This window comes from Fopius arisanus, unplaced genomic scaffold (assembly GCF_000806365.1).
Source record: "Fopius arisanus strain USDA-PBARC FA_bdor unplaced genomic scaffold, ASM80636v1 scaffold00006, whole genome shotgun sequence".
In the NCBI taxonomy this organism is placed as follows: Eukaryota; Metazoa; Arthropoda; class Insecta; order Hymenoptera; family Braconidae; genus Fopius; species Fopius arisanus.
The window spans coordinates 501,989-528,037 of record NW_011887745.1 but is presented as its reverse complement, the minus strand read 5'-3'; the positions used below and the strand labels follow the sequence as shown (position 1 = coordinate 528,037).

Here is a 26,049-nt window from a genome sequence, read left to right as displayed (position 1 = left end):
GATAAATAATTTTAATGGGTGTTAAAAAGTACGAGGTGGAGGCGTCGCCATCTTAAAGCCCTCAGTGGCAGTGAGATGGAGTATGTTATCATGATGGCGGTGCCGACGTTGGTCAATCACTTCGTATTTTTGAATATTCATTAAAATAATTTGTTTTCTTCAAATCACTCTTAACTCGTTTCATCCTGTCCCTGCGAATGGAACAAATGATTAAAGCCATTTTAGAGAAATTTCCATGCCTTTTCGCCAAAAAAATCAGACACAAAGTTCTTCTTCCATTTTGATATAATTGTTTACTCCTGCGGCCCCCGAATAATTAGCCAAATAATTCGTCTCACCATTCCACTACTCAACTCTAATTCGAGGATCAGAGGTACAAGGTGGGGCGAAAGGTCAAGCAAAACTTGGAATCCCACGAAATTCATTCAAAAGTTCATTAACCTTGCACTGTAGAGTGTTCCCGCGGCCAAAGATCATTCCGCACTAATAATTTGAGGAAGAAAGTTAGTAGTAATTTCTATCTCATGAAACAATTCTGATCTACCATTCAAAAATGAATAAAAACAAAATAATAGAAATAAAAATGGGAAACCAAAGGATTTATTTGTTTTATGTTGAAAGTGGATTTCACTCAGGTGCAGATGCTTTTTTTTTTCTCCAGATAATATAATCGGTAATTACCCCCGGTTGATTGAGCAGTAGAGTCGTACAAGATAAGTGTGCTGTTACCATTGTTATAATTAAGACTATTATTGCTGAGTTGACTGGTTGGGCTGTAAGTGCGGGTAGGTGACACTGGTTTTATAGCTTCCTTGAGTTTGAAAGGCTTCGAACCAATCTGAGGCACCTCAGCCCCCTCAATAAATAGAAACTGCAAAACATCATCAATAACAAACACAGAATTGTTATTTATTTACAAAAACTAACAATTTGTGCAAAAAAATGCATCCAAAAAAGATTTTTTACCTGCAGTATTTCGTGAATATAAAAAACTTATCTGTTTATGTAAAATGACTGAAAAAGTGATTGTATAAATACTTTAAGAGCATTTTCCAATTCTTCATTTGTGCTGTAATGATTGAAAAATATTTTTTTATGGAATGAATTTTACTTCGACTGTGAGGGTTCCAGTGACTTCATCAGCCTCGTATGGTCTTGCTTGAAGAGGAATAATCTGCCTCTGACTCGGATTAACTAGTAGCTCCTCAACACCGACAATTCCAAGACCCAGGAATCGTTGACTTTTGTTCATATTATCGAAGATCTCAAGTAGCACTTCCGACGTATTATGACTGACATCGCTAAAATTGTATTAACATATTCATGAATTTTTGCATTGCATTTGCATAAAGAGTACTAGAAAGGATGAATTATTATCACAAGAATTCATCCCAAGTGTCAATGAGAGTTTTGTACATTTGAGAAATTTTCCATAATCAAATAATGACATTTTCTTAGAATTACGTACAATAAAAAGGCTTCATCCCACACAGGGCTCATCGTGTCCTTTTTGATGGACGTCTGGTGCTTCTGTGGTGGTTCATCCAATTCGACAACACAATAAGGCTGAGAGCATCCCTCTTTCCCTCCGAGATCATTAGCTCGAACGACTTTGACGAGGAGACGTCTGTCTCCGGACACGTACTGCTGTGCTGTCGACTCTGGATGACCCTAAACAACAGTTATCACGTCAATGAAGGACTTCAGGTTCATTCATCGAGTCATTACCATGTTGTCATAGTGCAATGGCATTGAATAGCCGGTGTGCGGTGGTGGGTCTCGCCAGAGTCTCGGACAGGTCGGATATTTCGATAAATTGAGATGAACATTGGTCCCCCTCAGGGCCCCTACCACTATCTCGGTCACCACTTCCTGGAGCTGGCTCTCATCCAGGTCCTTCTTTATGGTTCCCACTTGGGCCAGTGAGACCTTCACCTTAAATCAAATCATGAGACATTTATAGGAATCATCTTTCATTGGGATCAATTGAACCAGCTGATTTAATCAAGTCGATCTTTTTTATTATTGGAGCTAATAAACTCATTCTTTTCTCATTCCTTCAATTCATTTTCAATTTTATACCTTCAAGTCAAGGAATTTAATCTTTGATGGGGGGGAAAATTGAAGTACATCAATGAAGGGATCGTGTAAAAATCGGATGTTGAAAATTGAAGGACCGATTTTGGAAGATATTTTAGAATTAAAATTTGAACAATTAAAAAGTTTTCATTGGGGATTTGAAGAGGTGGGATTTACCTCTGGCCAGCCATCGCACTTCACGTCCATCAGAAGTTTCTCGGTGATACACACAACATTTAAACGTGCTCGGAAGCGATTTACGTTAGCACGATAATGGCTGACCTCAACTTTATCGCCTTTCTGACGGAATGCCTTCAGTTGCAATGCCGGTGTTGCCTCGCAATCGCATGTTATTGTCTGTAAAATATATTCAATAGAACTGAGGACAATACAAATGGAAATTCCTTTAACGTCACCAAAATATCTACATCTATTCATGACATAAAAAGTAAATAGACTGCAGTCATCTGGAAATACTCACGACATCATTCTTAGAGTCGCATTCGCAGAAGATATTCGAAAGAGAAGGCGATTGCGTTTCCGGAAGGACTCGTACAAATTCCACACCCACTCCATGCTGGAATCATCAAAAATATCTGATGAACTCATGGAATGAGAGGAGTTCAGCATTCCAAATAATTATTCATTCGTAAATCTCAATCAAATGAAAAAATAAATATATTACAATCGATTAAAAATTCAGGAGAATAATCACCGGAATTTTTACTGTCTTCAATAACTTTCTTCAATAATTGGAAAATTAAAATTTCATTGAATATTCAAAATGCATTAATTGAACTAAAAAATTCGATGAATTTTTTTTCGACTAATTGATTTCCCTGGGAAAAAATATTCTAATATATTTTCGTCAATACCAAAAATCAATAATTTTCCATCAATCGATATTTTGGAAAAACTGCAAAACCCATCTCATGTTACACTTCCCCACTGTTTCAGATAGAAAGAAAATAATAAAATTTCAATGGCGAAGAAAACCGGTTTTCTCCTCGTGGAGTCAAGCGTTATTTTCGGTGTATGACGTCACCGCAAGGCCGTTGACAGCTGATGACGAAATATTTTCCCCTCGCTCTCTCATGTCATATGACGTAACGGAATTGACCTCAAAAGCTCGAGAGAAGAAAACGAAAAAAAAAAACCGCATTAAAGTGAATTACGCGTAAAAACCCAACAATTACCCGCAAACAACTGAATTCTCGCTTTCGATAGAACAATCTAAATTGGAGGAGAATCGAGCAGAGAAAAATGGAATGAAATTAAACACCTGTTTAAACAGTTCTTTGAGCTCTGAAAAACTAAATAAACACGTGTGTTTAATTTTTCCTACTCTCCCCTAAATAGTTCCCGCACTTCAAAAGATTTTCCCCTTAAAACTTCAGACTCCGGATTAATAATTCACCGAATAAATATTGAGTGAATATATATTTCCTATATTTATTTATAATCCATATTTATATAATTAAATGGTATATAATTAAATTTATATGGTTAAATATAGTTTGCGTATTTTTCAATCGAGAGGAACCTGATATTTTAATCTCGATTGTTTATCGAATGACGAGAGTTCCCCGTGGAAAAATCAAGGACAACTGATCGATTTTATGATTCAACCGATGAGATTGAACGAATTTTCATTTTGAAAAGTGGGTTAAGTGCTTGGCGTTGAGTTGATTGCAGCTGCAGGTTCTTTGATAAACGGAAAACAGAATCGAAATCGAAACACAAAAACATTCGAAATGACTGAAATAATCAATGCGATAGTTTCTCTTAATCTACGGCCTTCCGTCGCATATCTTAACTCTCGATAACAGGTGTATGTTCATGTGAATAATTGATAACGACAGTAAATTATCCAAAAATAGTTAATTACTTTCCAGACTCCTCTAGCATTTGGCTGTCGAAAAAAAAATACATTAGAGAAAAAAATGTTTTGAGTTTTCAGAAGAAATTGTAAAGAAATTAATCATTCAGAAATTTAATTTGCTAGTAATTTTCTTTTGTGGAGATTTAAAAAAAAATTGTTTTTAGACGCTCAGTGATTTATCAATGAACAATAAATTATTGAACATATATTTGTTTCGTATTTTAAAATTTGTTGCAGCTTTCGCAAATTAATAACAATTTGCATTAAAATTCTCACAGATTTCGATTTCAAATGCTAGGACTTTCTCTCCAGTTCCTTTCAAAGTGGATCTCTAATTTTTAATGTTACGTAAGGCAATATCCATAACCGCAGGAAATTATTTAATCCTTGGTAATTAGCGATAGTCATTGAAAATAAAAAAAATGTTTTACGAATGTAGTGGATGTAAATCTACATGTTACGGTTCGTAGCCATCGTAGTCTCACACGAAAACGTCATGTTCTATAAATAAATCTATCAAATGTACGAATTGATTGATACCCGTCTAAATACCCGATCCAAATTACAATAAATTACCAATTTATTGGAAAAGATTATGAAATTATTATCAAATTTTTTCTCAATATTCCAGATTTGGCCTTGAAATATTTTTCCCGAGACAATTGCTCTGCAATTTCAAGGAAATCTCATTGAAAATTCATGGTCTTCCCAAAAAAATCTATAAAACTACAATTCCAGTTAAATCTTATTCCGAAAATTAATATAAGCTGAAGACACTCAAGAAATGTACCCAAATTTTCAGTGTCTAAAAACTTCCGATAAATTTGAAAGTAAATTATCAATTCCGTGAAAAATTACAGTCGCCCACCTAAATTTCCACAAAACCTCTTCATCAACGTTTCCTCCTCCCCATAAATGAACAACGACGAAATAATAAATATCTCTTATATTATCCGTTATGCGAATGATAGAATATCATTATCAACCCCATAATGAAGTAGAAAAAAAATATAGTGTCTCAAGAACCAGAGATGATAAATATTCCAACACACTGACATTGACATTACCTCATCGACGGAGCTCGCGACAAAATGATTGAGAGAGAGTACCCAAGTGGCGAGCAATTCATTAAGTATAACTAAATCCGAGTGTAGCCAAACAACGAGCTCATTAACCCAGCGAACAGCCTCAGTATCAGCGCCAGTAGCAGCCGGCAAATGTAGAGATCTTGAGCTTCTAGCAGGGCTCAAAAGTGATCCCGATGGTTTCCTAGTTAGCCTCTTCCTCATCGGTGGTGTAGGTGGTACATATCCACCACCTCCACCGCCTCCACCACCACCACCTCCAATAACACCAGCACCAGCAACATGACTAGCAGCAAAACTAGCAGTGGCTGATTTAGCCATTGCCACTTTAATGGGCTTGTCCTGGGTAAGTAATTTACTCGCAATATTGCCAGCTGACACGACACTCTCACCAATTCCATGGATTCCATGATCCTTGATGAGCGTACCACTTCCACTTGGTGCACTAGGACTTGTACCACTTGTACCACTTGGTGCTATTTTATCATTGAGTACAAAACGATTGTAAATATATTTACCAACGCACAGCACAACAAGACCAAATAGCATCCAACCAAATATTAACATTGATAATGTATCCATTGTTGTATCACCAGACGAATCAAAACTGCATATCAGATCGTCAACCCGCTCGGCCAAGTCGGCCATATTGCCCCATCGTTCTGCCAACCAAGTCCAATTGGATTCCAAAAACATTCTTTTCTATTTTAATACCGCAGGCTGATGGCAGATCACTTCTCCTCTCCTCCCTATTTACCCCTACCACCTGCCGATGTTTTTTAACAACTTGCCTTGGTGAACCACCTAGGAGAGGGTGGCTATTTTTAAACTCCAAGTGCACCCTGGCACAATGAGGGAATCTGTGCTGAGGTGCCCGCTCTAGGTTTCCGGCAACACCCGGATTGATACTCCCTGGGGTATCGCTTAATCCCGCCGTATTTCAATTCTCTAGAAATTATTATTTTATTAATTATACAACCATATATACATAATTATGTTAACTGCAAAACAGCATTCCGAGATTTTTTAGCAATTGGCAAATTCGAGAGCGAAAACTAGACTAATGATTCGAGAGGTACGGTTTTCGGGGAATATCTGTGCAGCCAAGGGCGATAGCGCAATTTTCGTAAGGACCTTTCTTGGAACTGATTATCAGCTCTATGAAAAAGGTCATTAGGAAAAAAACGATAGCTCTTTTAGATCCGGAGATATCTGTACGACATTCAAGTCATTCATTTTGGAGCGTGAGTTTTTGATAAATGGCATTTCTATAATAAAAAATATTGAATAAATTTGATTGATATACACAAATACTATTTCTCAAATATCCCATCATTTTTTTAGCTCAATAATTACCTAGATTTATAAAATCGATTTTCTCCAGCAGTAAAATTCCACTTAAACCCTTCAAACACCCGCTACTTCATAAGCATAATTATCTTCCATACATAATGAACTCCATCCATAATGATTACTCACTTAATTATCTTACATCAACTCCGCTCCATGTACATGTGATAAATAGAGAATCACCTCGGTTGAGGGCCGCATCCAGTAAATCAAACAAACCCAAAGTACCGAAACCCTTGAACTGTCACAGGCACGTGGCTACCAATTCCCAATTCTCTCACCGATTCTCCAAACTTTCCTCTCATTATCTACTTATCAACGGCCACCTACAAGAAAACAAAAATAATTACTCTACAACAACCGTAGCCCACACTGACCACTCAAAAGCGATAAAATAAAAAAAAAATCCGAACCATAAACCAAAAAAAGCAGAAAACTGGGAGTTTATCACGAGAAGTGGCACACGTTATCACCATCATTCCCACATAATAATGAACGGATGATCTCACTCGTATCTTTATGCATCTGGAAGCAACACCAGTGGTTTACAAATGATGTCTGTCATTCGATCTAGCCAAAACCACTGGATCAAGCCAGGAAGTTCCTCCTGAAATCGCACAGTGAGAGGTACACCAGGATTAAGTATTTCTCAGATATAAATAACAATTTTCTGCAGACAGTCAGTAACTCGTGTAATTTCACTTATTTTCAATCGAAAGTGATAAAACATAACACCGGCCACGCCGTTATAGCGCATATTATTTTCTCTGTCACACTGCAGTACATAATAAAACTCCTCCTGGTTTTATGTAGTTTTATCTCTTTCACGCTGGATTTTGCCCCACTACTCGTACAAAGTCGCGGTATTCCGCGCAGGAAAAAAAAACAGACTAGTGGGAGACACGTTTTATTGCGTTCCAGTATCGATCCAATGCGCACCCACTAACACATTTGTGGCCCAACCCGCAGGATCCAACACCCTGTCCACACTGGGAGAAATAGTACATTACGAGACAAGTGGAAAAAAGTAATTTTCATCAGGCGAGGGTGGAATTGAGACATTCCATTTAATTAAATTGTTTTTAAAATTTTTTTTTTGCAAAGTAATTTGACACAACTGAAAAAATATATCAATTTTTTTAATTATCATTATAATACTTTTGGAATCCATGAATATCCATTTTCGTCGCAAAGCGTTATTATTTATTATTATCATTGTTCATTGAGAATTTATTGAATTTTATTATTTTAATACATAATTTATAGAAAATAGAAAACAGAATTGAATTTGTAGTTTATAACATTTTGAATGATTGGAAAAAATGAAAGTTATTCTTAAATTTGCTTCTGGGCGATCGACCGCTGCGAGTGACCGACTTTAAATCCCGTGAGACATGTGTCAAAAATGATGAATGAATATTAATTGGCATGGATGACAGAAGGTCAAATAATTAACACTCACTCAGAGACATAGGTATATGATAGTTTTATTGTTTGTCGTTCATTTACATACAAATAACTTCCTTTATCATCTCACGTTTCAGAATCAGCGATAAAAGGTCTATCGCTTCACTCTTACTTTTATTTATTTCATGTCGATCTTTTACTCAACAGCTCATCGCTGAATTATGTACGTTTTTTTTTTTCAATTTATGTCTAAGTTTCGATACAAATTACTTCTACATAACTTAACATCTAGATTTCAAATACTATGTGGCGTTGTCAAATCGCTAGATCCTTTTCGTCAGATTTATTTTTTATATTCAAACGTCTGACTGTTCATGCCACTCATGTGGTTTAATCATTAAATAATAATGAGGGGCAGGTGAAGAGCCAATAATTGGAAAATTCCGGTAAATTGAGGTTGACCGTTGACTTTGAGGATATTCAACAGGAATTATTGTTTGTAAATAATTATTTCACTGCAAAAAGCCTAAAGGTAAAGTTCAATACACGGAGAAAAATTTATTATGGAAATCATGTCATTGTTTCGATTAATTTCTCTCCGCGGGAAAGATTGAGTTGTATGAAATACAAATGTAATTCTCCGGGTGATTTGATATTCGTAGACGTTTTTATTGGAAATATATTGCGGCAAGTGAACTCGAAATTTTATTGTGTTGGGTTTATTTTTATTTATCCCACCGAAATATCCTCAAACGTCAATTCAAAGAAGATAGCGACTGCAAAGAATTATCGACAGGAACGACTCATTCGACAAATAGTGATAATCAGTTCGCAAGAATATCCTGTACTTACTTTACTAAAGATAAGAAATAAGCTGAAGGAAAAACGAGCAGTCCAAAGCATTCTCATCACAAATGTCGAATTTACTACTCCATGAGAATCAATTCATCAAAAATTCATGTTCGATGAATCTCAAAAGTACAAAAATACAAAATTACACTAGAATTTATCGTTCTACCAGCTAGCAATAAGCTACAATGAAATAGCGAAGCCACGGAATATAATAATTTGTCGAATGATTTCACCAACGAACAGGTCAACTTCGCACTAGATAAATTTCCCCAGAATATCTCCGAATGTACCAGAAATAGCGAAATTCGTGTGAACATCATTTTTGTAGCTCTCAATAAACTCTACAAAAACAGTTCTACAAAAAAATTGGCTATGTCTTTTAGAATGAGAGATATCCCTCGAAAACTCGAGTCACTTCCCTTGACCTCTTCGCTACTGATTTGTATATCTCAAATTCAAATTGCAGTAGGATTTGCATTATGATTACAGAATGATTTTGTCGAAGGAAATGAATAGCTCTGCGTCTGCAAAAAGGATATCACAATTTACAACTCAGATTGTAACAGATAATTTCATGAAAAAAAAAAGAAACAAACACCCAAATACATTTCATGAAGGTGACTTAATTGAATTATCTAGATTTCAAATCGATAAAGGTCAATTGTATCTTATCCATTTGTCTAACACCTTTTAGTGCACAACCCATCGTCATTCGGACTCTCACTGAACAAACAAGACAGGACAAAACCTTCACAATTTTCAAAGAAATCAAGTATTCTCGTTATTCTACACTCGAATGATTTAATTTACGTTAATGGGGTTAAAATGGATGAAAATAAATATTTAGTGTGGAAGATATACTAATTATATTTACAAGATTGTTATAAAATATATGAAATAATATTATTAACGGATATTTATCAAACGGAACTAGCGTGTCAATGAATATATTCATCTTTTGAATGATCGGGGGACAATTTCTTTTCCTAACTTTCTACAATTAATAGAAAATTTGAGAAAAGAAAGTGAAAACGTAACGCGTATTTTGCCCAATGTACCGCTATTCTACTGTTCCGTTTTACTTCTCGATATTCTATTCAATTTTCCAAGCTAAGAGATACCCCTCAATACTTCTCATTTTATCCGGATGATTAACCCAATTTCATTAGCTTGGATGACCGAGGGACAAGCGTCGAGAAATATTCGAGATATTTCATCGAATAATACTTCATTCACATTCTCTTTATCATTGCTCTCCCTCTTTCCAATAGTCATCCGTTAAATATAAAATCTATGAAGCGTTTTTATTATAATTTTTGCATGTTGTGATACAGCTGTAGACCTTTAGCAGAAGCATGTGCATTTGGGCGCGTGAAAATTGTGTAAATACAGCGATCAGCCTTCGAAAAATTCTTAATGTTAGAGTAAACATTGTTTTAATTTGTCACCAATTCTTAGGTTTCAGCAATCACCGAGTGGTTACAAAATTTATTTGACTAAAATATGTCGGAAAAGTAAAAAAATTGGAAGGGGTTTTAATGCAAATTTCAGTCGTTTGTTGGATCATCGAGTGCACATTGGTTATCGTTCGTATCAATCATTGAGTAAATAATATCAAAACCTATTGATAACAGTTGGCTTAGTTTATCCTCCCGTATTGCTCTTTTTATTTTGTGTTTGTATTTAACAGTGCACAGAGGACCACTAGGCTTTTACGTGACTTGATGGATTACCTCATATCAATCACATTCGGTTTATTTACATTAATGAGATTGTTCTCTTCCAATTCAGTCTTGAGGGCAAACGAAATGTCTGAAGAATTTTATTATTAATACTTCTTGATGAGAATCATCGAATTTTACTTGCTTACCATTAATCACAAATGAGTCGATAAATTTTCATTTCAAGCAAAAATAATTAGAATTATTATCTCCATGGCAATAACATAGATGTGAAAAGCCTAGAGTGGGTGACCACTTTTGAATCACTCGTTGATCATTACGTTCCAATAATTGCATAAAAATCATAATTAAAATTGTTAAGAGATAATTTTTGTCTGTAGATGAATTTCTTATCATATTTAATAATGTTCAATCGCTCAAGTCAATTTGTTCAGCTTTTGGTAGAATAATTCAATTAAATCCAAGACGTGGCAATAGCCCTCGTGACTTGGATGTCCCCAATCAATTAATAATTAATGAATCACATAAATAACCCGATAGGATTGAAGTATGACCTGAATTTTTCCGCGTCATCAGTCTGAAGAACAGGTTAACGGAATGTGTTAGAACAGATTGTGATATGTACCTCGTTAAATGCAATCTTGAATCACTTTTTGCGATAGATTTTAATACAAAACGACCGGGGGGTTAACGTAACACGGGAATTATAAAAATTTACGCCACGACATTGGTGAACAACTGTACATTTTTGTGCATTAAATCGTCAGTTTGATTCAGAGTCGGTTTCAGGTAATTAATCAACGGCGATGAAGCTATTTTATACTATTACACGTGAGACCAATCAAGCTGAGATAATCCTATTAAAGAAATCCAAGTATTTTCTTTAATCACATTAGATAAATCAATAGCGGAGTGTATGAACAATCGATTGAACTGAATATTTTTCTTCATGAAAGTTGCTATTCGCCACATCGTGATGAAAAATAAATTTCTCTCGTATTGGAATTCGCTATAAAAAAAAAAATCAGTTTCCGGTCACTTCCCCTACAGCCCTACACACACGACTATAACGGGCGTCTACTGTAGTCTTGAATGAAATTGCGTTTGAAAATTTGAAAGAATAATGAAATTATACATTTAAGATCTTTTCAAAAAGTTCAAAATAAAAATCAAGCATCAAATTTCGAACAGCTTTGAAAATTTCTATGACATGATTACACAAAAAAAATACTTGGATATCCTTAAATTAAATACGGAAATTATTAAAAAATTTAGAATCATTACACAGTAATAGAAGTCATACTGTTTAAAATTACTCCCTAGAAAGGAATATTTCGTAAAACTAATAAATGTGCGTCGGTAATTTCATTGACAGCTCAATTGGTCCAAGTGTTATCTCGTCATTAGTTATCAGTGACAGACTGGGGCATTGAAAATTTCAACTTTACTAATCTAAGATTAACGTACTTACACACAAATGGCTGATATACACGGATATTGCTACATGAGTTTTTCGCTTGTATCTCTTTCCATTTCTCCCCGAATGTTTTTTAATCGTTATTATCAATAGTATTATTATTATTTTTTCATTAAAAACCTCGTATGTTGCTGTCGATGATGCGTGGGTCACCTATCTAATCAAATCTCTCAAGAATACCATTTTCCAGTGATGGGATATTATCCTCGTTTCTTTACCTTCTGCTCAATTCGACTTTCAGAGCTGTAAAAATAAATCAAGAAAATATTATTTTTGGAATAATACCGGGATCATAAAAGGAAAATTTATTAGTTAATAGTGTTATTTAAAAAACCACAGAATTTCATTTATGTAGCTCCTAGTATTGGTGCAGAAAAAAATACATACCCTCCACAATATCATTTTTCATTTTCTGGAATTCCTTTTTGACTTCCTTGATTATCTCAGCTTTGAAAGCCTCCATTTCTTGAGCAGTGAGAAAAGCCCCCTCATTAATACCATTGACTTTGAGAAGTGTGTCTTCCGATGCCGAGCCAAATCTTTTTCGAGCTGACTTGGGGGACTCCGCGCCATTTGAGAATTTATTATTCGATGCATTACTCTTGTCCCATGATTTCTTATCTGGCGAGCTCTCCGGCTCCTGCAATAATTCATGGATTTTATAACGATTAATTTATCTCGAAAACTATCGATTGGAGGTGAAAGAACTACAAGACTTTTTAATAAGTGACAAAATTTGAAAAAAAGTTTGGAGTACCCTGAGAGTTCCAAAGCGTTGGCAGGAGGTAAAGAGTTAATTCTACCAAATTATAAAACTTTTTAATAAAAGTTTTTGGTTGAGAGAAGTTAAATAGAAGTAAGATTTTGGTGGAAACATATTTCCGGTGGATTTCTAATTATTCCACAGGGAATAATAAAATCAATTGAGTTTTAATGTTGTGGAAACGTACTGGGGGTGGATCGGGTTGTTTTTTCTCGACAGCAGCCCGACGACGCGCCAGTGTCTTAGCCATCTCGTCCATCATCGAGGCCATACCGCCTCCACCACCACGTCCGATAGTTCCATAATTGCCACCCCCGCCACTTCCACTGCTGCTCGTGCTGGAGCCACTATTTTCAACCGGTTGGGCTTGCTGGAAAAATTGCATGCAATATTGAGTAAATAAGAATTCCTCGTCAAACAGCAAAAGTAGAACAAGTGGATAATTGCATTTTTTGTAAATAGGGCAGGTTATAGCGGCTCACAAGTCAGCAATTGTACCAAAAATAATCTTTTGAAGAGATATATATTTCTCGCAAATTAATGAATCCTTAGAAATGTTAAAAATACTTTTCCATAAGATAATTGAAAAAATAATTTGCCTTCTGAGTATGTATTGACTCTCCAGTGGCAATTTTCTGCCAGCACAAATTATCTCTTTTTTCATAACGGAAAAAACCAACTCACCTGTTTCTTTTTCAACCTGGCAGCCTGTAGTGCAGCTGCTAGGGAATTAACATCGGGCTGTGGTTCAGAATTTGTTGTGCTATTGGCACAAGTATTGGGTGCGGGTGGTGGTGGAGGTGGAGGTGGTGCAGCGGGACCAGCGAGTGGTCCCATTGGGGGTGGTGGTGGACCGCCACTGCTAACAACCGGAGTATATGCATTAGCACTCTGTGTAGCACTTGCATACTGATTGACATTATTCACCGGTGTCCCATACGGATTGACATTTGTTTGCCCATACTGAGCCTGATTCTGTACCTGTCCCTGATACTGACTCGGTGTACTAGCATACTGATTTATCGAATTACTACTCCCATATTGACTACCACCGTACTGAGAATTTTGACTGCTCCCATACTGATTCCCTTGGAAATTGGCATTACTACCGTACAGATTTGGCTGACTACCCGAATACTGATTATGATTATTTGTATACTGATTTTGATTGCTACTGGCGTAGATTGATGAGGACTGGGGCTGATTCGATAGGTTACATTGGGAGGGTGATTGTGCGTACTGATTTATCATTGGGGGTGGCACTGGGGCTGAATTCAGGTTCATCATCGAGGGTGGACATGGCGGGGCTGGTGGTACTGGTGGGGGTGCAGGGGGGCCAGATATCTGGGGCCTCAGTGCTGTCATTGTCCCTGGCATTGGTGGTGCCTGGGGCTGGGGCGCTGGAGGCGCTGAAGACGTTCTGTGGTGGCCTGATTGTGGCTGTTGCTGCTGCTGCTGTTGCTGTTGCTGCTGCTGCTGCTGCTGTTGGTGCTGCGGTGGTTGTTGTTGCTGGGGGAGTGGCTGCTGTTGTACCTGAGGCTGAACTTGATAGCTCGGTGAGACTGCCAGCACTCCATTTGAACCTTCAATGATATCGAGGAATTGCATTATTTTTTTTTGGTAGATCCCACTGTTTAGTTTGAGTCTAGCTGAATTTCTAGGACCTACCTTGACTCTGTTGAGACATTCTACGCTCTTGGATAATGGCCACGTCTTCCTTCGTCATAGTCCTAAAAAAAACGTAAAATTTCGATAATGACATTTCAAGTGATCTCTGCATGATTTATAAACGATGTATGTGATGCGAAGCAGTATCAGTCAGCCAGCTAGACTAACGTATTCAACAATAGACGTAATGTTTATATACCTCTAGCAACCAGCTACCTAGAAAAAGGGCATTAAATTGCATTGTCTAAAAATCACCGTCATGATTTCATCACATTAGTTAGTATTATTGTCCCATCATAAAGATCAACACCAGAATGACAGTTTGCACACAGTAACAGGAGAAATTTTTGTAGTGAATGACGGGAGGTAGTGATGACATGCATATAATTCACTAGCAAAATGGTAAAGTGAGATAAATCGAATAATTAAAAAGAAATTTTCTCAAATGTCGATGGATCTGAGAAACAAGTCAGTGATTTTAGGTAGAAATATCAGAAAATCTTTGATCTCGTGAATTTATAATTAATAATCCCCATGAAAATGTTCTCAAATTTTAACGTGGGAATATTCACTGAATATTGCATCTCGAATTTTGACGAGGGAAAAACGTCAACTTATCATATTTTACCATTTGACTACTGATTTCTTGTTCAAGCAAACAGGTGTATATTCACAAGAACTGAAATACTATTTCCTTCTGTATTTTTTCTTTCCCTCATGAGCGATTGCTCAGGCAATCGGAAATCACCTCGTAACAAGCGCTGTGATGTTGACAGCATTATTAATGGATGGGTGATGATTCTGATTTAGGGTAGGAGTCGAGGGCACTGAGGAGGACGTTGCACCCCCCGCAAACTGTTGACCGAGTGATAGTGAGAAGCGTGTCACAGTATCCACTGTGCACTGACCCTGGGCTTGACTGCAATCACCCAGGAAATGAGTCTTTAACTTTGGTCAGAAATTTATCCGGTCAATACCCGATATATCAACACAATGTTCGGTACAATGGTAACATCAATTTACTGTCAAATCAATGAAATTTCTATCAATCACCGGTCTAGTAAATTAATACCAATTCAATGTCAATTATTTCAGTGCATTCTCCGCATGTTAAGCAAAACAATTCTTCTTCGATTAATTTAACAAACGATTTAATTGGTACGACTGATCTGAGAATTCCTTTTTTTTCCTTAATACATAGGAAATTCATCTGCATTGTGCTCTTTGTGCAAGACATTACATATTTAAAATACTAAAAAAAAATCCCAAAAAATATAAAAAATGGTGCAAAAGTAATAATCATTGTGGATCCCTGTAAAATCTCTTAGTGTTTGCGATGTAATCGTTTTTTCAAGAATAATTCAGTAGATTTATCTCGAAATTATTGATTCTGGGAAAGCACGGAGAACTTTTCTTTAAGGTTGATGGAATGCCAGGTAAAAAAGTCCATTAACATTTTATCCCAAAATCAGTTATTAGATAAATCGATTTGAATTGAAAAAATGGAATTTAGTGGATTGTAAATTTCTTACTGGTTTTCGTACCTATAACCCATGTCCTCCTCGTACTGGGTGGTCCCCTGAGATGATGGGGGTTGCTGTTGTTGTTGCTGCTGCTGTGGCTGCTGGGAGTAGACGGTAGGCTGTTGCTGCTGCTGTGGCTGTTGCTGTTGCTGTTGCTGCTGGCCAGCTTGCGTGACAGTTGGAACGAGACTCCTCGATATGTTACTCCCATTGCTCAGCACCTACGTAAATACAGGGACAATTAGCGTTCAATTTATCGAGGTGGAACTAATCGAGGAGAATGAGAGTTTTCAAACGTCTACCGAAAAAAATTGCCACATAAATTCGGCTATTAAACCTCAATAAGAAATTTACCGTTCAGTTACAATAACATAAATTACACTTGTTCGTATAATATTTGTAAACGAGAAATACTTTGAAAAATTGTTTTTAAACTAGTTAACAAAGTGATACATAGACGAAAATTGGTATTGAGTAATTCAATTTAAAATGATGAAATAAAAAATTACAATGGAAATATTATTTTTCACTGAAGTCCCGAGGGGCTGATCGTAAATTTTTGATCGAATGATTTTTCTTCAATCTCTATTTCCATGTTTTTCTTATTATCACCGGAGAATTAAAATGTTGCGGATGCAGTGAAATGGGTCTCCAAGAAATTAAATAAATGAATACCAATTTGAAATGTATTAATTTAATTGGGATTTAATTGCAAGCACTGCCCCACTTGTATATCCTTGAATAAAATGGTGTAAAAGTGGAGCAGGTACCAAGGGAGGGAGGTTGCTACCAGCATTAATGCTCACAGGGATAAAAAAGAAACATGAAGAAGTTCATCAAAGAAAGATGAAAGAACCCAAGAGGCTAGAGTACAGAGTCTAATTGAAACCATGGCGACCTAGACATCAGAGTAAGCCGCATCTGGTCTCTCCTAATTTCGTTGAGACAAATGAAAAAAAAAAGTGGAAAGCAGGAATGACGAAATTTAAATAGTCAACTAAAAAAAAAGAAACAGCCATTAAACAGATGAGGTGTACTCACATCGAGGGCCTGCTGCATTGCTTTAGCAAAAGCATCCGCATCGTCCTTACTCGAAAAATTCAGTCCATAAACTTGATTGTTGTCTCGCCATTGGTGAAACGTTACCGTAGCCTGATTGTACTTTAATCCCCTCAGTATTGCGCAATTTATAACGATCTCATGATCCTGCAGTTTTCTACCAACTACACGAAATGTATTGTGCACAAGGTGATGGTACAATTGTACTTTTGAGAGGCCTGATGAACTGCCACTTGGTATCCATCGTTTGTTCACGTCATCGTAGACCATCACCGACGCCCGGGCGGACGATATGCTCACTTCACTGGAAATATACATTTTTTTCATTAATTGAACATCGAAGGGAGGGATTTTTCAAACAAAAAATTCGTCATTTTTCCACAATTGTTTTGAAAATGCATCTGCAAATTATTTGCAAATTATCTGCAAATTGAAAAAATTATTAGGGATGAGGGATCGATCCCTGAGAGTTAGAGCATTGTTTCCTGTGATGGGGCGTTCAAAGCTGATAATCAGCGAATTCTAGCATTGAGCATTGAGTCTAGTGCTGAGGTCTGAAAACCCCAGAAGCTTCCCCTTCCTGATTCCAAATGGAACGTCCAAATGAGATAATAGCTAGGATAGTCTGTTGACCCACTATTACATCATTTTCACATCGAGTATCTGATCACTGAGAAGGAAATCCCAAGGCTCATTATCGCATAGCACACCCGGATGAACTGTGCATCACTCGGATGGTTAAAGGGCGCTTTCAAGAACGCATCAACCAAATGAGTCTAATGACGCACGAATAATTTGTTGATTACCACGAAACTCGCATTACTTTTTCATTAATGCATATTGACAGTCGAATGCACTCTTCAATTCTCCGGGATGAATTATTCAGGAGTTAATAAATTTTGCGAAATTAATTCCATCAATGATGAGTAATAAATTAATAGTTTGGGTCCTTGGAAAAAATTATTTTTCGCGGCGTGGAATATTGCAATCATCCAATGCTGCATGTCATGAATAAATATTATCTAGCTGTTACCGTGACCAATAAGCCTCCTGCAAGGATAATTGTCTCTGGAGATTGCCCCCTGTTTGGTTCCATCGGGTATCAGTGCCCTGAACTTCTTCCCCGTGTACCGTTATCGGACGAATCTGAATTTCTGCCTGAATCGAATTTTCCTCGGCCAGGGAATGGCAAAAATTACCTACTCCTCTCCTCGACATGCCCTTTTTTTATCCACTCAACAGTTTTGTTCACTTTATTTCACCAGCAAACCCACTCCAAGAAGAAATTTTATGGATCGAATATTAAGTGCACTCATGAAATATTCGTCTATGTTGTCGAGGACTGGATCTTTAAGATGACATTTTTGTCGGGTTCACCATCCAGGGTAATCTCAAAAAATCTTTAGGGAAATTATGACAATATGAATGCTTTATTGTTTTTTTGTTTAAGTGATAATTAATAAGTGATAAAATGTAAAAAACAACTATAAAAAAACTTTTAATTTCAATAACCCAAAAAAAATCGATTCTATCTGGAATTAAAGGGACTACAAAGAAATCCTTTGAAATAAAATATATATGGTAAATTAAAAAATTATAGTAAATTTATGCTGAATATTATGTAATTCTGTAAAATTTTGAATTGTAAAATTCTAGAGATCTAATGAAGATATCGAAATTTTTGTAATGACCTTTTTTAAAGATCTAGTTAAGACCTACAATAAAGGTCATTAAAAAATTTTTGCTATTCCTCGTCTACAGTGCGAAACTCGCGTCATTGCCTCGTTGCCTTATTTCCACATTCCCCCAAACTTGTTTTTATACTTGACAAAGTTCTGGGTAGTTTTCACACCTAGATTCACCATTGAAAATTTCACAGGGACAGTGTACACCACGATGAAACGTTAATTCTATACTGAGCCCAAGTAGCATAGACCATAATAAAAAGAATGGAGTTTAGCAAGAGGATGTGTGCTAGAGAGATACCGTGACTTCCTTGCACGTCCTGTACAAGGGGATACCGCAGATAACAACTCAACTACAAGTATAAAAAAAAATAAAAATAAACTACAATTAATTTAGTCGTTAATTTCACGCTTCCTCGTGCACGTGATTGGAATTTCAAGCAACAAAAATATAATCATCCCACGAGGACATTAATTCCATCAATTATATATATTAATCTATATTAATTATCTGTCAGATTAATAATTTAACTCGGACTATCGACAGCTCTTTAAAAAACTGCAGGAATCGAAAGAAAGTGTTATCCAAGAATAATTATTCAGAATTAATTTCAGAAACAAAAAGAATTGAAAAATATTCTAACACACGATTTTTTATGAATAAAAAAAATGATTGAGTTTCGGTTGATGGATTAATAAAAATAAAATTGTATTGAAAATGGGGAAAATTATTGATCGTGTTTGATATAATCTATATTTCAATTTAATTGTGACATTTTAATAATTGCTGGTATGAAGGATAAATAAGAGAGAAATGTTATTAATTATTCTTCTGTTGTTCTTTCCTGTCATACGTTGAGATTAATTCGGTGAATTATCAAGGTGCTTTAATAGCTCTAGTTGTCATCGCTGGAGCTTCTGGTCCCTGAGGGCCTGGAAGGGATATATCATCTCATATTTCCAGCATCCAGTTTCGGACAATGTTGGAGAGGTGAGTCGAATGAGCAACGATTGTTCATGTACACGAGCATCACTGCAGTTGGTGAAAGAGGGACCGGTCGATGCACTTCTTCCTGATGTACATACACCACTGATGTACATAACCAGTCCATATAAGAAGCGTTGCACACCTACTGCCTCCACCAGTTTGTATATGAGGTATTCCATGCCAAATGAGTCAATGACTGACACTCTCCTTCTTGAAACTTTACCTCATTATTTATACGATTGGGGAGTTACTAAACAAGTGTCTACATTTTTTACCAGTCTTTTTTTTAATTTAAATTGTTTTTTATCAACTTCAGCAGCAAAATGCGAAACTAGGACGAGTGCAGTTTTTCCAAGCCAGTTTTTTTTTTGCTGATATCTTGGAATTGAAGGAAGATAGGGATATTTTAGTGGATAGGTTTTTTGTAGAGAAAGAAGAGAGCTAGAGAAAAAGTATTTACGAAAAAATCACTACTACCGTTCAGTTTGGAGGTATTTAATAAAAAATGGTTTTCTTGTTTATTTTTTTCGTTTTCGATTTGGGATGAAAGCATTTTATTTCTTCAATCCATTCGAAATTAGAAAAATAAATATAAAAGTAGCATGAGTATGAAATAAATAAACAAATCCATAGTAAATTGAATAAATATAAAAATTCGGATGCATCACAGATGAAAATTGGATGAATGAAGTTGGAGTTGAGTGAAAGAAAAAATAATGATGACAGCTTTGAAAAATCTGCGGTAAAAAAATCTGTAAATGATGGAGAGACAGTTTTGCTAGAGAAATCTAGTTCAATTTCCAAGAGGGTGAGGGTCAGTCGTTGACTCATTTGGTGCAGAATAAATCATATCACTCTCAAGTTTCCACCCAACACTCGATTCCGAGCAGCTAAATTATATTTTGTCGGTTAACGTAAGAGGAATTCATGTAATGTACGTGATAGGACAGAACAAAAGGCTTCCTAGAGGGATAATTGAAAGGCTTGGGTTGTGTGGGCTGGACATTGTTAAGCCTCCCTCGTAATTTCATTGACATGTAGATTTATGAATTCAGAAACAGCGATAGTGACTTAAATACTAGGTTGACTGAATAAACTATTGTCAAAAATGGATATTTCATATATTTTTCATGCATTCGCTGATAATTCACGAAAAAGGATTAACTCTAGTCCCAGTTCCTGACCCGATCTTCAATAACAAAAGGAAACGCTTCATTAACGACGTACAGTAAAAAATAAAAATTATTTCTATCAATGATTGATTTATTTAGAAGTATGGATTTTTATTTAAAAAATGGATAAAATTGGATTTAACAAATTTGTTGAATACGGAGATAAACAAAATGATATTAATTAAATTAATAATAAAAAAAAATGTTATATCCCACGGAATCATTTGTTTGATCGTGAAAATTTATAGAATTTATAGGATTGTAACTTAGAAGAACTAGGAATTTGCATTTACAATTTGTAAGGAATAAAAACTGACCTCGATGTGTCATCGGAAATTGGATTAGTCATCACAAGGAAATTATTATCACGCGATTTCTCCAGTAGTTTGTAAAAGCCATTCGACAAGAATATCCAAGAAAATACGTCGTTCAGCACTTTTCATGCTTGCCACAAATATAAATCAAAGTTTTTTTTAGTCACTATGAATTCAACACATAAAAATGCGGAAGAATCCAGTGGAATGCCAACATTTCCGTAGAATTGCAAAGCAGGCAATTTATAGAGGTGCGAAGATTTTTTTTCTTTTCAAACATTATCTCGTTTACAGTCTAATAATGTTTGTAAATTCACCGCTGGATGTCCACAATTTCATTGAATTAGTGTCAAAAATTTTAATAATTAATTTTGAGGGCTGACTTGTTGAAATTTTTATTGTATTCAACGCCCATTCCACTGAAAATTTATTAATTCAATGAATCCTACCCAAAATGTTTATAACAACCTCAGTAAACAATTTGCTATAATTATCATGAGATTAAATAAACCGGAATACTCTTGTATAATAATCCATGTAATCCCATTCTATTTCCATTTACCATTTGAAAAAGTGAAATAAAAAAAAAATATTTTTCAATGACAAGAATCTTATCAAATATCTCGGAATTAAAGACAAATAGCGATATTTTGATAGAGACCTTTGTTGTAGCTCTCATTTTTTCCTATAAAAAATGTATCGTCGCAAATGTTGCTATCTGTCTTCAGTTCCAAGATATATGCTAAAATGGTTGTTAATGGAAAAAAGGAGTCGTTCCAGTTCTCCAAGTTGGTATTTTCATAGCGGGAGGAATGGCTCGGTTGGTTTCACCTTTAGACCCAAAAAGTATGGTTTTTCCATTTCTGGACAAACAAGAAAGCCTGTTATTGGAGGCGCACAGCAACAGCAGTATGAAATACGAGTAGTTTATGGGTCGTCGAAGCAGAAATAAAGCAAGCAGAGAGACTCGGAGGAAGAGGGCAGGTGGCATCGAGTAATCAACGTGGTATATACACAGAAGAACAGACTAAAGCTGGTGAGTCTTGGCTTGTATTCCCTCAAAAATGGCTACTGCAGGATTTTTTTTTATCATAAAAATAGAGGGAGAAGAAAAGAAATGCTGGGGAGGAGAGTCATCCTTCTGCTGTGGAGCTCACGTTTTCGCCAAATACCAGACGCCAGAAATGTATGTATCAAGTAAAAGAAAACGTCTCTCCTTCGACTTTCCAAGAAGTCGCCGAACGATGGGATGAAACAAAGAGATAGGATGAATAAAACGTGGAGAAGGGAAAATTGACGACGAAAAATATGTCCACGTCATGAGAGAATTCGAGACTGCAAAGTTGATGAGTGCAGGTTAGAAGGAATTCCTATGAATCCATCCGGTATTTTTAGTATTTTCGTTATTTTTACTCTCGAGTTGACATTTACATTGATTATTTATGTATACTGGACTAGGACACTGGAGATTTATGGGGGAAGCTGGAAGGAAATTTTTTCGAGCTGTTCTCATTCAAAAATCTGTTTTTCAGATTTTTTATTTTGAACTATTAAAGAAAACGAAAAAACTGGAATTCTAATCTAGTAATTCACTATTTTAACGCCTGAATTTTTTTTACAGAAATGCAAAGCAAAATGACTTCTCAGAATCCAAAAACTATAAGAACAAAAAACTCGGGTTTAATTATACCACTTTGCTATTGAATTCTATTACTCCAAATTTTTTAGCTTCGAATTTGGTTTTACACAGTTGTGCAGCACAATGGTGTCCCAGAATTGGAAAAAAGTTGGAAATCCAACGTCAAAATGAAGGGAGAGAAAAAAAACTGGGGCTTAATTATGCAGAAAATTTCAGAGCTCTCATCGGTGCCAGCACACTCACTGAGACAATGTGCCTCAAGGATGAATGCAGTTTCTCCTTCCCTTTTGCCATTCCCTCGTACAATTTCCCCTCGAAATCGAAAAGAACATTGTGAATCCAAAATGCCTCCACATTAACGAACCATTGATTAAATCATTACCGAATTTCCGGAATCATTTGAATCCTCCCCATGCACCAATATTCAATTACCACTGAAAATTAATTAAAAAATTTTGAATTTTCTGTGAAATTTAATTAAAAAATTTGAATTTTCTGTGAAATTTGAAACTGATATTTTTCTCTGAATTTTTTTTAATGAAACATTTTCCAGAATCAATCAGAGAAAAATGAAGAATTAAATTGAATCAAAAAACAGTCGGAGCCCCTATTACTTTTCTGAGGATTGACCACCCCGCATTGTTGAACGCAACTAACAATTTAATTTAATAATCTTCACCGGCACTTTTGCCTCGCGATGCGTGTCTTGAAAAAAATTGCACATACTCAGGCATTGAATGCACTCCAGCAACATAACATACTCGAACGCTCCGTAAAATTAGAATTCCCCCATTTTAGCCGTGTGAAAAACAACGCATTAGTAGACAAGAAAAGAGCAGTAAAAAAAAAACCATAGATGGACGAATAACCGACACTATGAGAAAAAAAATATTCGTGCCAACCAAATCTCTTTCAGGCATTTAAAAATTTCTCTAATTCTCTCTAATTCAACAGTAACAATCGCAATTAAACTTAAATTTTCATGGATAGGGATCATTGATATTTCAAGGACAGGTTCGAATTTAAATCTCATTATGAAAATTGACCATTAAATTCCATTAAATTTCGGATAGCTTGATAATTTAAGAAAGTCATTATCCAAATTTTCTCTACTTTCCCTCATTTTTCAGTATCGTCAGCCTGAAAATGACAATTTCATCAAACTTCCACGAAATTACGAGATTTTCAATTCAAAGAAAAATGGAGCAGAAAGTAAAAAGTCATATTACAAACAATTATAAATAAAAACCAGGAATTTTCTGTTTATACAAATGCAAAATGATTAATTTATTATCACGAAAAATTCCAAGCAGAATTTCCGATTCCCGAAATTGAGTTGAGTTTTTGTATATAAAACCAATAGTAAATGGTCACTTGTAAATTTAATCGTGATAAATAAATAAATAAATGAGTAAATAATTTTTCATCAAATTGAGGAATTGTCTCTCTCCACAAAACACATATTTTCGGTGGACAAGGACACATGACTCCAATACATTCGCCCCCCTTTAATTCCCCTCTGCAATGAGTCGTCTGTGTCACACAGTTGGTTTTGGATATCCCCGTTTTTATGGATTCGTCACGAGAACACCCTCCCTCCTTTGCCAATTGGGGTCTCCTGAAATAAACCCCCAGTACAAAAGTATAAATCCACCCCCGAAACACCCTCTCGCTCCAGATACAAAAAAAAATGACTCTCAGTTCGATATCATTCCTATCCTTCTTGACCAATTTAAAAATAGATTGTACATAGTGTTAACGTCACCCAGGAATGAAGGAAAGACGAGAAGTCGAACCGAACTCGTTTCTCGTTTAATGAGTCTGGGGTGTCCTTGTGGGTGTAATTACGTGGTTTTTCTCAATGACAATGACAACGTCAAGAGTATCGGCTGAAAGTCTCAGGCAACGTTGTGAAATTATCTGGAAAATCTTACAAACAAATTTACAACAATTGTCTGAAGAAATACCCAAGTCCTCTCTCGTGGTTTTTATTTTCCTTTAGAGCAATGCTCGTTATTTTTTTTATTTCCGTGGTTTTTTTCAATGACGGTGGGATGACAAGGCTATCGTCTAAAAGTCTCGGCAGGAGATGAGAAATTCCTGGAAGATGTGAACTTTTACTGTTTATAAGATACATTTCCTGCCGTTTACTCTCTTTTTCCGAAAAAATTCCGTATGAAGGAGTGCAGACGATTTTCCGTTGAATAAACTTGAATCGATTTATTTCAATTGACTTATTGACACACAATCACTTCGAAATACCGTCTGACTCACAATTAAGACACCACGACAAGACGATGTGTCAGCAACTGATTTCATTTCTCAGGTAGAACGTGTCATAATCTGGAGAAATGATAAGGATAAGCCACGATTATTTCCTATTATCAACATCTACGCATTAAAATTATCACCTCCACTCGGTATTATCACCCCTTTTTCCTGCCATTTCCAGAAGACAATGGATGAAGTGAAAAACTTTCCACTCATCAACAAATGCGTTAAACAAAAACCGGATAAACCTGATGTAACGATGACAAGAGAGCATGAGGAAACATTGCTTTCGATTTCAACGAACGGGAAAAACCTGTGAAAACACGAGCATGTGCCCAATGATTGTTGAGTTGAATACCCCACACTGACAAAACCCAGAGTGATGGCTAATTCCGGATGTCGAAGACGTGCCTGCAGAATAATTATGCTCGCCATCCCCAAATCACTTCGACAAACCCCCAAAACCCCGTAAAACAATATCAATAAAATAATTAATGTGAAAGAAAAAAAAAACGCCCTTCACCCCCGTCTCATCCATGACTTCAATATAAAGGGAGTGGAGCAACTGACGTATAAACAACGAGGGAAATCCGCTTTAGGGGAGGACAAAGGGCCCCAGAGTTGCCCTCAATTGTATTTCCACAAAACAAATGCCAGATAATAATTGCTCCATAGATAAATAAAGGACAATAATATATGTATATATTTTTAAAAAACTCACGTCATGGTCGTTGAGCTGGGGGGTAAGTGCTATGCCCTCATGCACAATGAATTTCTTCCTCTGCACAGTATATCACTGATACCATGAAAACACGCAAGATTCGGACACGATTTACGATAATTCGACATAAATAATAACAATGGTCAGTTATTAACTGGTGTTTTTTTTAAATAAAAAAAGGTTAACTGTTCACACACACAACAAACACGACTTTTTTTTCTCTCTTTCGTGGACACTCCGATGATTTTTGGTACACCCTACCGCTGGCACATCTGGCCGGCCATATTGCCGACTATCGCGTTGAAAATGTGTCCCCCTTGCTGCGGCGGTGCAGAACACACCAGGATTCAACCAAACGTGAGCAACAGAGATGTCAGTTAACTCTCGCTTTTTAACTGAAAAAAATTGTGTGTCTGTCCTTGTTCGGGGCAT

The 26,049-nt window shown here is 36.1% G+C and overlaps 3 protein-coding genes and 1 long non-coding RNA gene across 14 annotated transcripts in view; 1 reads left to right on the top strand and 3 right to left on the bottom strand.

Moving 5' to 3' along the window:
• LOC105273602 (uncharacterized) overlaps positions 1–7,179 on the bottom strand; it is an 11,667-nt gene extending 4,488 nt beyond the window's left edge. For 4 of the 5 annotated variants that reach the window (XM_011316129.1, XM_011316131.1, XM_011316130.1 and 1 more), the window contains exons 1-9: positions 6,810–7,179; positions 6,526–6,722; positions 5,029–5,994; positions 2,561–2,656; positions 2,257–2,436; positions 1,729–1,935; positions 1,469–1,671; positions 1,112–1,301; positions 682–871 (exon numbers count right to left, since the gene is read on the bottom strand). In XM_011316129.1, the coding sequence (XP_011314431.1) occupies positions 682–871; positions 1,112–1,301; positions 1,469–1,671; positions 1,729–1,935; positions 2,257–2,436; positions 2,561–2,656; positions 5,029–5,742 (1,780 nt within the window). In that variant the 5' untranslated portion in view covers positions 5,743–5,994; positions 6,526–6,722; positions 6,810–7,179. The remainder of the gene's footprint in view (positions 1–681; positions 872–1,111; positions 1,302–1,468; positions 1,672–1,728; positions 1,936–2,256; positions 2,437–2,560; positions 2,657–5,028; positions 5,995–6,525; positions 6,723–6,809) is intronic. The other variant, XM_011316132.1, reaches the window with a different exon arrangement.
• Positions 5,305–15,771, top strand: LOC105273604 (uncharacterized). 4 transcript variants are annotated; one of them, XM_011316134.1, is made up of 3 exons: positions 5,314–5,392; positions 15,061–15,253; positions 15,341–15,771. In XM_011316134.1, the coding sequence occupies exons 1-3, from the start codon at positions 5,378–5,380 to the stop codon at positions 15,499–15,501; spliced, it is 369 nt and encodes a 122-aa protein (XP_011314436.1). In that variant the 5' UTR covers positions 5,314–5,377; the 3' UTR covers positions 15,502–15,771. The 4 variants fall into 4 exon arrangements, 1 of the variants encoding a protein (XP_011314436.1); XR_892909.1 differs by having other exon boundaries at positions 5,305–5,392; positions 15,056–15,771; XR_892911.1 differs by lacking the exon at positions 5,314–5,392 and adding an exon at positions 6,945–7,023 and having other exon boundaries at positions 15,056–15,771.
• Positions 7,868–26,049, bottom strand: ena (enabled). 4 transcript variants are annotated; one of them, XM_011316137.1, is made up of 9 exons: positions 18,680–18,730; positions 17,861–18,227; positions 16,810–17,131; positions 15,778–15,989; positions 14,246–14,307; positions 13,262–14,160; positions 12,765–12,947; positions 12,202–12,454; positions 7,868–12,057 (listed from the first exon to the last, which is right to left on the bottom strand). In XM_011316137.1, the coding sequence occupies exons 2-9, from the start codon at positions 18,043–18,045 to the stop codon at positions 12,029–12,031; spliced, it is 2,145 nt and encodes a 714-aa protein (XP_011314439.1). In that variant the 5' UTR covers positions 18,046–18,227; positions 18,680–18,730; the 3' UTR covers positions 7,868–12,028. The 4 variants fall into 4 exon arrangements, with proteins under 4 accessions (XP_011314439.1, XP_011314438.1, XP_011314440.1 ...); XM_011316136.1 differs by having other exon boundaries at positions 18,519–18,719; XM_011316138.1 differs by having other exon boundaries at positions 15,790–15,989; positions 18,519–18,719.
• LOC105273606 (uncharacterized) lies at positions 23,534–25,179 on the bottom strand. Its single transcript, XR_892912.1, has 2 exons — positions 25,037–25,179; positions 23,534–24,968 (listed from the first exon to the last, which is right to left on the bottom strand). It is a non-coding gene; the product is annotated as an uncharacterized lncRNA (long non-coding RNA).